Source organism: Mesoplodon densirostris, chromosome 2 (genome assembly GCF_025265405.1).
Source record: "Mesoplodon densirostris isolate mMesDen1 chromosome 2, mMesDen1 primary haplotype, whole genome shotgun sequence".
Classification (NCBI taxonomy): Eukaryota; Metazoa; Chordata; class Mammalia; order Artiodactyla; family Ziphiidae; genus Mesoplodon; species Mesoplodon densirostris.
In genome coordinates, this window is record NC_082662.1 from 45,613,239 (window position 1) to 45,626,899 (window position 13,661).

The window sequence follows — 13,661 nt, forward strand, 5'->3', positions numbered from 1 at the left end:
CTATCTACATGTTTCTGTTTGGTTTAGTTTTTCATATTTTGTTTGTTTATATTCCACATAAAAGTGAAATTATACGGTATTTGTCTTTCTCTGTCTGACTAATTTCACTGGGCATAATACCATCAAGGTCCATCCATGTTGTCAGAAATGCTAAGATTTCATTTTTTTAATGGCTGAGTAGTATTCCATTGTATATATTCCACATCTTCTTTATCCATTCATCTGTTGATGGGCACTTAGGTTGTTTCCATATCTTTGTTATTGTAAACAATGCTGCATTGACCATAGGGGTGCATGTATCTTTTTGAATTAATGTTTTTGTATTCTTTGGATAACTACCCAGAAGTGGGATAGCTAGATTATATGGCAGTTCTATTTGTAATTTTGTGGGACTCTCCATGCTGCTTTCCATAGTGACTGCACCAATCTACATTCCCACTAACAGTGTATGAGGGTTTCCACATCCTTGCCAGTACTTATTTCTTGCCATTTTGATAATAGGGTTTTTTTGGTCTATCATTCATCCTCTTTATCTTTTTAATTTTCAAATTTGTATACAATTTTTAAAGGTTATAGTCCATTTACAGTTATTACAGAATATTGGCTATATTTACTGTGTTGCACAGTACATCTTTGTAGCCTTTCTTACACCAGTAGTTTGTACTTCCCAGTCCCCTACCTCTATTACTGACCACATACACACACTGGTAATCACTAGTTTGTTCTCTATATCTGTCTGTCTTCTTCTTTTCTGTTATATTCACTAGTTTGTTGTATTTTTATTAAGTTCCACATGTAAGTGATATCATACAGTATTTGTGTTTCTTTGTCTGACTTATTTCACTTAGCATCATGCTTTCTGAATCCATCCATGTTGCTGCAAATGGGCAAATTTTGTTCTCTTTTATGGCTGAGTAGTATTCCATTTTATATAAATATAAATATATAAAATATATAAATATAAAAATCATATATAAAAATGTAATATATATAAATGTTATACACACACACACACATACATATACACACCTTCTTTATCCATTCATCTTTATGTATGTTCCTGTTGCCATTTTCTTAATTATTTTGTGTTTGTTTTTGTAGGTCTTTTTCTCTTGTGTTTCCCGCCTAGAGAAGTTCCTTTAACATTTGTTGTAAGGCTGGTATCCATTCATCTGTTGATGGACACTTGGGTTGTTTCCACATCTTTATTTATTTATTTATTTATTTATGGCTGTGTTGGGTGTTCGTTGCTGCGCGCGGGCTTTCTCTGGTTGCATAGAGCAGGAGCTACTCTTTGTTGCAGTGCATGGGCTTCCCATTGTGGTGGCTTCTGTTGTTGCGGAGCACAGGCTCTATGCGCGTGGGCTTCAGTAGTTGTGGCTCATGGTCTCTAGAGTGCAGACCCAGTCGTTGTGGTGCACGGGCTTAGTTGCTCCACAGCATGTGAGATCTTCCTGGACCAGGGCTCGAACCCGTGTCCCCTGCATTGGCAGGCGGATTCTTCACCACTGTGCCACCAGAGAAGCCCTGCTTCTGTACCTTGGTAGTGGTAAATAATGCTGCTATGAACATTGGGATGTATGTATCTTTTCAGATTAGTGTTTTCATTTTTTCTTCAGATATATACCCAGGAGTGGAATTGCTGGTCATATGGTAGTTCAGTTTTTTTGAGAAACCTCCATGATGTTTTCCACAGTAGCTGTACCAATTTACATTCCCACCCAACAGCATATGAGGGTTCCCTTTTCTCCACATTCTCACCAACATTTGTTATTTGTGTTCTTTTTGATGATAGCCATTCTGACAGGTATGAGGTGACATCTCATTGTGGTTTTGATTTGCATTTCCCTGGTGATTAGGGATGTTGAGCATCTTTTCATGTGCCTGTTGGGCATATGCATGTCTTTGGAGAAATGTCTTTTTAGGTATTTGCCCATTTTTAAATTGAGTTGTTTGTTATTTTGATATTGAGTTGTATGAGCTGTTTATATGTGCATTGTGGATGGATGTTTTATTGGCTGTAGATTGAAGGGGAGAGACCACGGTAGTCTTTCACTCTACCATGTTGCTGATGTTAGTCCTTCTGCTCTAATTCTTATTTCTTTTCTTCTGCTTACTTTGAATTTAATTTGCTCTTCTTTTTCTAGTTTACTAAAATGGGAACTTAGATTATTGATTTTAGATCTTTCTTTTCTAATATATGCATTCAGGGCTATAACTTTCCCTCTAAGCGCTGCCTTTGCTGCATCCCATAGATTTTGATAAGTTGTGTTTTCATTTTCATTTAATTCAAAATATTTTTCAGTTTCTCTTCAGATTTTTTCTTTGACTCATGTTATTTAGAAGTGTGTTGTTTAATCTCCATGTATTTTGGGATTTTCCAGTTATTTTCTTTTTTTTTAAAGAAACTGGTCATTTGTTTTGTAAAGTGTCCTACAATCTGGACTTTACCATTGTTTGACTGTAATGATTTGATATGTTTCTCTGATCCTTGTAATTCCTATATATTGGAAATTAGAGGTAGAGGCTTGATCAGATTCAGGTTTGATGTTTGGTAGTGCCCTATACTTAAGGGTGTTAATAAAGTCTGATTGCCTGGTTGTTTTTCACTTTTGGTGGCCATAGATGATTATTACCTTCCTAGATTTATTAAATCATCAGGGGTTCTTGTGTGTATGACTTAATGTTTATTACTCTCAACTTTCCTGGCTTAAAGTACTTTGTTTTTCTGTTTTTTTTTTTTTTTTTTTTTTTTTTTGCGGTATGCGGGCCTCTCACTGTCGTGGCCTCTCCCGTTGCGGAGCACAGGCTCCGGATGCGCAGGCCCAGCGGCCATGGCTCACGGGCCCAGCCGCTCCGCGGCATATGGGATCCTCCCAGATCGGGGCACGAACCCGTATCCCCTGCATCGGCAGGCGGACTCTCAACCACTGCGCCACCAGGGAGGCCCTGTTTTTCTGTTTTTTTATTTTATCCTTGGTTACTATTCCACAATTTCGTTTGTATGCCTCTGTTTCTCCGTATATACGTTAAATGTTTTATGTTCCTCAAGTTTCTGTCTTGGGTACCCTTCTCACTTTGTACTCTACCTGGGTAATTTTGTTTGGTTTAGCTACCACTTCTACTTGAATTTCCCAGAGTTTCCAGTGCAGGTCTTTATTCTAAGCTCCAGAACCACATATCCAGGATGCCTCTTACATATCTTATAACTCTTCTCTGGGCTGCTGAATCATCATCTTCTTTTGGTTTTCTTCTACCTCAGTGGCTGCTGCTTATCTGTCTGCTCATCTATCTGCTCATCTAGCTTCCCTTGAAGGGTAGTACAGAAAGGGTAAGAGTTCTGGCTTTGGTGCCAGACTCTTTGGGTTTGCCACCATTTCCATGGGCCAGTTACTTAAGTTCCTTATGCCTCATCTCATCTGTAAAGTATGACTAATAATAATACATACTTCATTGGGTTTTATGAGGATTCAGGGAGTTAGTATATCGAAAATGTTCAGAACATTCAAAAACGGTTATTTATTATCATGGCTATTATTCCTCATTCTGCTATTTGATCTTAAACGTAGATGCTTTTTGGTACTTGGTCCTTGTTCCTTTTCTTCTTACCTTCTCATGTCATCCATTCCCATGGTTTTAAATACTGTCTCTATGCTGATTAATTCCAAATGTTTATGCTTCAGCCTTTTAGATTTAAAATATGTAGAACTGAGAAGACCTCAGCTGATCTTATGGGAAGTCCTGAAGGTGGAATAACTACCCAGATCTGTGTTGCATTAGGGCGTGAGGGCTGGATCTTTATACCTCCCAACACAGTCTTGGGATATGGGTTTCCATGGGAAAGTGGTATGACCATGGGTGAAGCAGTTCTTTTCAGCTGATGCAGTCCCCATAGATGAGGGCTGTCAGTCGGTGGTATTCCCAGCAGCTCAAGTAGTAAGTCCTTTATGTCTAAATGTGATCTGGTGTCACATCACAGCATCTGCTACACTGCCATTTCCTCCCATCTCAAAATCTTCCTAGTTGTTCAGTGACTTAGGAGTCATTTTTCATTCCTCCTCCCTCTACCATTGATTCTGTTGGCACATTTTCTGTCTTCAAAATACATATCCTCCTAGCCCCTGTCATTGACACCTTTCTCTTACTTCTCCCCTGGTCTCCCAAGTGGTTTCCTTACCTCCAGTTCTGCCCCTCGCCAAGCTCTGCCACACAGCAGAGAGCAGTCCTCTTATACCTTAATCAGATCTGTATACACCTCTGCCACTCTTTAAGGGCTTCTCCTTGTACTTAGGATAAAATGCCAATTATTTACCCTGGCCTGTAAGGTCTGACTCTTGCCTCTGTCTCTACCCTGTCAGATGCCGGTATCCCCTTCACCAACTATGCTTCAGCCACATTGGTTTTCTCTTATTTCACAGAAAAAGCCAAGCTCTTTCCCATATCAGGTCTTTAACTCCTCGTGTCTGGAATGACAGCTGCCTTTGCTTTTCATATCCTTTTGGTCTCAGTTTAAATGTCGCCTCCTCATACCTCACCGAGAGACAGAAGATTCTTGTCCTCCTCCTCCTTTTCCCCACCCCTATATTATATTCGTGTTTGTTTCCTTTAGAACACTTAACTACATTTTAACGTTAGTAGTATTCTGCTTGTTTTATATTCTTCTGTGTCTGTGTCCTCCTTCTAGGAGGTAAATAAACCCCAAGATGGCAGGAGCCATGTCTGTCTCATTCACCATTCTCAGCATGTAGCACAGCACTTTGCATACCTTGAGCACTTGGTATTTGTTGAATAAATATAATAAGGTCCTTCTCAAAGCCTTGAATATTGGGGTTTCCTTTTTCCTATCTTAGTAGCACACCCCAACTCAAACTGGGAACTTGTGAATCATCTTATACACCTTCTCCTCAGTTCTTTCCCCTAGTCTATTCAGCTACCATGTTGTCAGTTTAAACTTTCATTTCTCATCATTAAAATCATTAATAATCTCTTGCCCCATCTCACTCCCATCAAATACCATCCTAATTCTTTTACATGATCACATAATTGGTCTTTCTAAAAATATAATTGTGACCATTCTTTTTTTTTTTTGCTTAAAAATTTTGAGTTGTTCATTATTGTTTATAGGGTAAATGTCTGAGTTTCCTAGCTTTGTTTACAGGCCCCATCTGCCTTTTACCTCCCTCTCCACTTTCATTTCCAGCCATGCTTCCCCTTGTATGCTATGGGCCAGTAGTGCTGATCTACTTAGGGTCATTCTGAAAAATCTGTTGTTCTGTGCCTCCATGTCTTTGGCATGTTCTTCCACCCTTCACCTTCACCCTGGGAAACTGATATTCCATCTTAAAAACCTTCCCCGATGTTAACCTCATTTGTATTAATTCAATACCTGGTATGAATCACCATTGGATATAATACATTATTATAATAATTTATTTGCCTGACATGCTTCCTAGACTGAATTCTTTATGGTCACACGTGTCTAATTACCTTGTGAGCCTATTACTTAACATGGGATCTCACACATAGAAGATGCTTAGTAAATCGTTTCTAAATGAAATCTAGTATAACCCACTCATTTTACAGATGAGGAAAATGAGGCCTAGAGAGGTAAGTGACTTACCAAAGGCCATGCACTAATTTGGTTAAAAGTAATCATTAGTGCTGTTTTCATATTATATACCCTATACTTACCTACTTCTTTTATTTTGTTCTTTATTTTCTGTGAACAAGGTTGCTGTGGTTAAAACTGTGGGCTCCGGAGTCAAACTGGTTTTGATTCTTGATTCTGCCACACATTTTGACCTTGAGCAAGTTACTTAACCTCTTTAAGCTTGAGTTTCCTCGGCTATAAGCTGGTAATAATCATAGTTCTTTTATGGTGTTATTGTAAAGAGTAAATGAGATAATTTGAGTAAAGCGTTTAGAACAGTGCTTGGCACAGAGTAAGCAGTAAATGTAGGTCATTATTGTTGTTATTATTAGCATCTGTCAAAGTTCTTTGGCCATAACACCTCCTGGAAAAGGCATGAGATTTAGTTGTTATTACAAGCTGGTTCTGGTTCTCTTATAGGCAAGCTGACTGATAGAACGGCAAGCATTTTCCGAGGCAACCAAATGAAACTGAAGCTGGTCAATATTCAAAAAGCTAAAATATCTACAGCTGCATTCATAAAAGCCTTCTGCCATCACAAACTCATTGAACTGGATGCTACTGCCGTACACACTGACCTCTCAGTTCCAGACATCCTAAATGGACTCTGCAGCAATAGCTGGATCCAGCAAAACCTCCGACGTCTCCTGTTGGACTCAACAAGCATCCCTCAAAATTCAAGACTGTTGTTCTTTGGTCAGCTCACTGGTCTTCGCATCTTAAGTGTTTTCAGTGTTTGTTTTCATAGTGAAGACCTGGCTAATGTTTCTCAGTTACCCAGACTGGAAAGCTTGGATATCTCTAATACTATGGTCACTAACATCTCTGCACTCCTTACCTGTAAGGATCGACTCAGATCTCTCACGATGCACTATCTAAAATGCCTGACCATGACCAAACCTCAGATTCTCGCAGTCATTAGAGAACTTAAATGTCTGCTTCACCTTGATATTTCTGATCACAGGCAACTCAAGTCAGATCTAGCTTTTCATTTGCTACAGCAGAAGGATATTCTGCCTAACATTGTGTCACTGGACATTTCTGGGGGCAGTTGCATCACTGATGAAGCTGTAGAACTGTTTATACAGCAGCGGCCTGCGATGCAATTTGTGGGACTCTTGGCTACGGATGCTGGTTATTCTGAATTCTTTGCTACAGCGCAAGACTTGAGGGTTTGTTCTTTACTGAAATAAGTTCGTTTCATTTGTTCAAAACATTTTAAAGTTTTTGTTGTATATCAGAATCTGTACTAGGCATTAGGGTTACAAAGGCAGATTAAAAAATTCTTAAGGAGCTTAATTAAGAATTATTGCGTAGCTCCTGTGTGGTAGGTTGTGAACATATAACCTTAAACAAGATACAGTCCTAGCCTCCACGTCTTCTACTCTGGTTTGATAATGATAAGCAGAGTCATTTATACATTACCTCTTATGTGCCAGATGTCATGCACATTGTTTTTTACAGATGAGGAAATGGAAGCTCAGGGAAGTTAAGCTACTTATCCACAGTCATAGAAGTATTAAATGATAGAGCTGGGACTTGTATCCTGGTCTTTGTGACTCTAAAACTAGTGTTTTCACCTCTAGTAACAGCTAAATATAACGAATAAGGCAGGTGATCAATATGCCTAACACCATTTTTGGTGAAGGTATGACAAAAAGCGATTTTTAAAAGAGTCTTAAGAAAAAAGTATTGAACACTGCTGAAATATGTTTATAGCCTCTCATGGTGCTGTTTTTAAAGCAGCATATATGTCCTAGAATATTTCTCTTTTAAAACTGGCTTTCTACCTCAGTTGTACATTGTAAACACTTTGGAAGCTTTAAAATACACTGATGCTTGTGTCCCATTCCCCAGAGATTCTGATTTAATTGGTCTGGGACTTGTTCTGGGCATCAAGGTTTTGAAAGCTTGCACATAATTCTAGTGTGCAGCCAAAGTTCAGAACCACCACTTTAAAAGAACCCTTTTAAAAAAATAATTATACCTTATGTAATTTTTCCTAGGGTGAGAGAGAAAAGTGATTTACAGTCATTAGTTGTTTTCACAATTTTATTCTTTTGATTTGAAAATAGCAATTGTTGTATTTTAAAGTCCTTTTAATTTTCTGGCTTGTTAATGAAGGTGGAAGCCATCAGTTACATCATTAGGCTACAGATAGATAATTTGAACTTTCAAATTAAATGTGTATAGTAGAGAATTGTTTACCGTGAATGAACACCTAGGCCAGTTTCAGATTAATGGCATTTAGTGTCACAATGATCAAAAGACCACAGTGATTAAAAAAAATAGATTTTAACACATCAACTCCTGATATATACAGTAATATTGGACAAGTGCTATAGACAGATTATGCATATTGTTAAGATACTGTCAAAGTGGGTACACCAAAAGAAAATGAGAGAAGTTTTCTTTCAGTAAACTTTATCTGGTATACATGTAAGTTTAGTTTATTTTGAAAATTTTAAATTATGCCTTATATACAGTGTTGGATATTGTGGGGATGGAGAGGAGAGACCATAATCTTCCTAGTACTAAGAAACTCTAAAGATCTTAATCTAGACTTACGTGGAGTGTAAGGTATGGTAAGTTTAAAAGGTGTGTTTCAGAAAATCTTATATTTAAGAGAAATATCTATTGCTCGAATCAGATGCAAAATATACTAAGTATTTTTGTTGTTTAGGTTAATCAAAAGTTTGCTTGGGGCTTCCCTGGTGGCGCAGTGGTTGAGAGTCCGCCTGCCGATGCAGGGGACACGGGTTCGTGCCCTGGTCCGGGAGGATCCCACGTGCCGCGGAGCGGCTGGGCCTGTGAGCCATGGCCGCTGAGCCTGCGCGTCTGGAGCCTGTGCTCCGCAACGGGAGAGGCCACAACAGTGAGAGGCCCGCGTACCGCAAAAAAGAAAAAAAAAGTTTGCTTAAATTAAAATGGATAAAATTAAGTGTTAGTGAAAACCTAACAGAACAAGTATGTGTTATTTCCTGCACCCAATGTTAGAGTGGGCAATGTGTACTTAATTGCTTTAAAATGGGTGGAAAGGGCACCCGCCATTAGTATTAAAAGCCATGTAACATTTTCATTTGCTAAGAAATCCTTGTTGATCCACTGGTGGGGCGTAGCAAGAATCCCTTTTGAGGATTGTTTTGTAATGGCATCTATAGGAAGCCCTGGAGAGAGAGGGTGATGCAACAGCTATCTGGTCTTCTGCTTAGCCTTAGTAGGGCTTATCCTTTGTTTCTCTTTCAGCTCTTACATCTGGATGTTAACAAAACTTTAAAAAATTTTAGAATATATCCAGCATTTAGATTCTTAATAATGTGTAGGTCGTTGGGCAGTTGATCTATGTATAGTACTTGAAAAATTATTTTGAAATAATTTTAAACTTTGCAGATCACTAACTTTAAACATTTTTCCAAATTTGTTTTTTCATATTTTATCTCTGCATGCACGTGTACACATATGTGCACACACACACACACACACAGAGTTTTTTCTTGAGGGTAGGTTGCATACATCATGCCCCTCTGCCCCTTAACATACTTTAGTTTGTTTATCGTAGAACAAGGATAGTCTCTTGGACTCTGCTGAGAGCAAGGATAGCCTCAGGGATGACCACAGTGCAGCTATCAAATTTCAGGAAATTTAGCATTGATGCAATACTTTTATATAATCTACTATATATATTATCCCAGTAATGCCCTTTATAAAATATTTTTCCTTTTAGTCCAGGATTATTTTTGCATTGAGTTGTTATATTTCTTTATAATTTTAACTAGAAGAGTTCCTTAGTCCTTCCTGTCCTTTGTTACATTGATATTTTTGAAGAATACAGACCAGCATTGTTTTGTTGGCTTTTTTGAAGAATACTCCTCATTTTGGGTTAGTCTGATGCTTCCTCATAATTATATTCAGGTTCTTCCATCTCTGCTCGGAATACCACATAAGGGTCGTTGTGTCCTTCTCAAGTGTATTACAACATGAAGCACACAGTGCCCCTCATTAGTGAAGTTACTTTTCATCACTTGGTCAAAGTATTGTTCAGGTACTAGGTAAAATATCCAGGTGCAGATAAAATATTATCTATGTACTGTTGTATTGTTTCTACACTACATAGGTAATACTATTCCTCTTGAAACTAATAAGCAATATATAAGATATTAGAAGACTATGCCAATATCCTGGTCCTCATCAAACGTTCTGATCTAGATATAGCATCCATTGATGTTTCTTACCTGAACCAATCTTTACTGCAGTGGTTGCAAAGTGGTGATTTTCCAACTCCAGCTTTCCTTTCTACATTTAGCAAGTCTAACGTATCCTCAGTGTGGACTCATTGATTCCTGATGTTTTCAATGATTTATAATTCATTACTCTTCTTAATTATTTTGATGCTCAATTTGTCACAGGTTGGCCAATGAGAGCTCCCGTGTCAGTTTTTACATGCCCCCATTTTTGTTGTTGTTATTATTTTGAGTACTTCTTTACTTTCTGGCAAACTAAGATGTTCTAGGCTTCTTATACTTCTCTGTTTTGGCCTTGGAATTAGACATTTCTCCCAGAAGCCCTGGTTCCTTTTAGGAGGAAACCAATATCTGAGTACTAGATGTGTTTTTTTTTTTTTTTTTGCGGTATGTGGGCCTCTCACTGCTGTGGCCTCCCCCGTTGCGGAGCACAGGCTCCGGACGCGCAGGCTCCGGACGCGCAGGCTCAGCGGCCATGGCTCACGGGCCCAGCCGCTCCGCGGCATATGGGATCCTCCCAGACCGGGGCACGAACCCGTATCCCCTGCATCGGCAGGCGGACCCTCAACCACTTGCGCCACCAGGGAGGCCCACTAGATGTGTTTTTAAGTCCTTTCAGCAAACAGCGCCAAGAAATAGATGAAGTAAGTTTAAAAGTGATACTTCCAAATGACCATCCTCACACTGTTCTTTGCCCTTCCACATTCTGTATTTGTATCTCTCTTTCCCACAGTGAGAACTTTGGCTCTCAAAAGTGTCAGCACATTTGCTTAATCCTATAACACATATAAAATAGTTTCAGAGTTGCTACACCTATACTACTTGTTTTTTCCTTTTACATTATTTATTTATTTATTCGGTTGCACAGGGTCTTAGTTGCAGCAGGAGGGCTCCTTAGTTGCGGATCTCCGGCTCCTTAGTTGTGGCATGCAAACTCTTAGTTGCTGCATGCATGTGGGATCTAGTTCCCTGGCCAGGGATTGAACCCAGGCCCCCTGCATTGTAGCGCAGAGTCTTAAACACTGTGCCACCAGGGAAGTCCCACACCTATACTACTTTGAAACACAAACCTACTAAAAAAAGTTGAAGATGTTTGCAGTTCTTTCTTTTCCCTCTTGACTGAGAGTATAGTCAAAGTACTAAGCACATATATTTAGGTTTTTAAATTTCCTCTTCTTACACAATAGGTAGCATAGTATATGTACTCTGCACTTTGCTTTTTTTACTAAGCAGTATGTCTTGGAAATCACCCTGTGTCAGTTCATGTTCCCATTTTTTGGGAGGGGATGGTAAAATACATATAACATAAAATTTATCATTTTAATCTTTTTTAAGTATATAGTTCAGTGGTTTTACATACATTCATAATTTTGTTCAACCGTCACCACCATTCATCTTCATAGCTCTTTTTATCTTGTAAGGCTGAAATTCTATACCCATTAAACACTAACTCCCATTACCCCTTCTCCCTGGACCCTGACAACTTCCATTCTACTTTTGTCTCTATGATTTTGACTATTCTAACTACCTCATGTAAGTGGAATCATACAGTACTTGTCTTTTTGTGACTGGCTCATTTCACTTTGCATAGTGTCCTCAGGGTTCATCCATGTTGTGGCATACTGCCTTTTTCAGGTTGAATAACATCCATTATGTGTATACCACATTTTGCTTGTCTATTTATCATCGATGTACACTTGGGTTGCTTCCATGTTTTGGCTGTGTTGGTAATTGTGAATAATGTTGTTACAAGCATGGGTATACAAATATCTCTTTGAGACCCTGCTTTTTTTTTTTTTTTTTTTTTTTTTCTGCTGTGCTGCACAGCTTGAGGGATCTCAGTTCCAGGGATTGAACCTGGGCCACAGCAGTGAAAGCCCAGAATCCTAACCACTAGGCCACCAGGGAACTCCCAAGACCCTGCTTTTAATTCTTTTGGTATATATCCTGAAGTGGAATTGCTAGATCTTACGGTAATTCTATTAATTTTTTGAGGAACGGCCATACTGTTTTCTACAGCAGCTGTACAATTTTACATTCCCACTAACAGTGCACAAATGTTCCATTTTCTTCACATACTTGCCAACATATATTATTTTCTGTTTTTGAATTTTAAATTTTTTATTTTTTAAAGGTCAGCAGAGACATTAAAAATTTTTTTAACATCTTTATTGGAGTATAATTGCTTTACAATGATGTGTTAGTTTCTGCTGTATAACAAAGTGAATCAGCTATACGTATACATATATCCCCATATCCCCTCCCTCTTTCGTCTCCCTCCCACCCTCCCTATCCCACCCCTCTAGGTGGACACAAAGCACCCAGCTGATCTCCCTGTGCTATGTGGCTGCTTCCTACTAGCTAGCTATTTTACATTTGGTAGTGTATATATGTCCATGCCACTCTCTCACTTCGTCCCAGCATACCCTTCCCCCTCCCCACGTCCTCAAGTCCATTCTCTACATCTGTGTCTTTTTTCCTGTCCTGCCCCTAGGTTCTCCAGAACCTTTTTTTTTTTTTTTTCAGATTCCATATATATGTGTTAGCATACGGTGTTTGTTTTTCTCTTTCTGACTTACCTCACTCAGTATGACACACTTTGGTCCATCTACCTCACTACAAATAACTCAATTTTGTTTCTTTTTATGGCTGAGTAATATTGCATTGTATATATGTGCCACATCTTCTTTATCCATTCATCTGTCAATGGACACTTAGGTTGCTTCCATGTCCTGGCTATTGTAAATAGCAGCAGAGACTTAAAAAAATTTTTTTTAAATTTATTTTTGGCTGGGTTGGGTCTTTGTTGCTGCACATGGGCTTTCTCTCTATTTGCAGCAAGCGGGGGGCTACTCTTTGTTGTGGTGCACAGGCTTCTCATTGCGGTGGCTTCTCTTGTTGCGGAGCACGGGCTCTAGACGTGTGGGCTTCAGTATTTGCAGCACGCGGGCTCAGTATTTGTGGCACGTGGTCCCTAGAGTGTGTGGGCTTCAGTAGTTGTAGTGTGTGGGCTCAGTAGTTGTGGCATGCGGGCTCTAGGGCACACGGGCTTCAGTAGTTGTGGCTTGTGTGCTCTAGAGCGCAGGCTCAGTAGTTTTGGAGCACGGTCTTAGTTGCTCCATGGCTCGTGGGATCTTCTGAGACCAGGGATCAAACCCATGTCCCCTGCATTGGCAGGTGGATTCTTAACCAGTGTGCCACCAGGGAAATCCCTGTTTTTAAATTTTTTAGTAGTAGCCATACTAATGGATGTGAGGTGGTATCTCATTGAAGTTTTTTTTTTCTTTTTACAGGGATAACCCTTTTAGTTTTTATTTTATTTATTTTTTTGGCTGTACTGTGCGGCATGTAGCATTTTAATTCCCTGACCAGGGATCAAACTGACGCTCCTTGCATTGGAAGCATGGAGTCTTAACCACTGGGCCACCAGAGAAATCCCTTGAAGTTTTGATTTGCATTTCCATACTGATCAGTGATATTGGGCATCTTTTATAAGGAGCTTATTGACCATTGGTATGTCTTTGAAGAACGTCTGATGAAGTCCTTTGCCAACTTTTAAATCAGGTTGCTTGGGGTTTTTTTTGTTGTTGTTGTTGTTGAGTTATAGGAGTTCTCTGTGTAGTCTGGATATTAATTCCTTATGATATATGATTTTCAAATATTTTCTCCCATTCTCTGGGTTGTCTTTTTTCATGAAGTTCAGTTTGTCTGCATTTCTTTTGTTGCTTGTTCCTTTGGTGTCATATCCAAGAAATCACTGCCAAGGATAA

At 39.1% G+C, this 13,661-nt stretch overlaps 1 protein-coding gene across 1 annotated transcript in view; it reads left to right on the forward strand.

Annotated features, from left to right (window-relative positions):
• The window catches only part of ZYG11A (zyg-11 family member A, cell cycle regulator), a 58,659-nt gene that overhangs the window by 21,098 nt on the left and 23,900 nt on the right, over positions 1 to 13,661 (forward strand). The window contains exon 3 of the mRNA XM_060083573.1: positions 6,071 to 6,822. Coding sequence (XP_059939556.1) covers positions 6,071 to 6,822 — 752 coding nt within the window. The remainder of the gene's footprint in view (positions 1 to 6,070; positions 6,823 to 13,661) is intronic.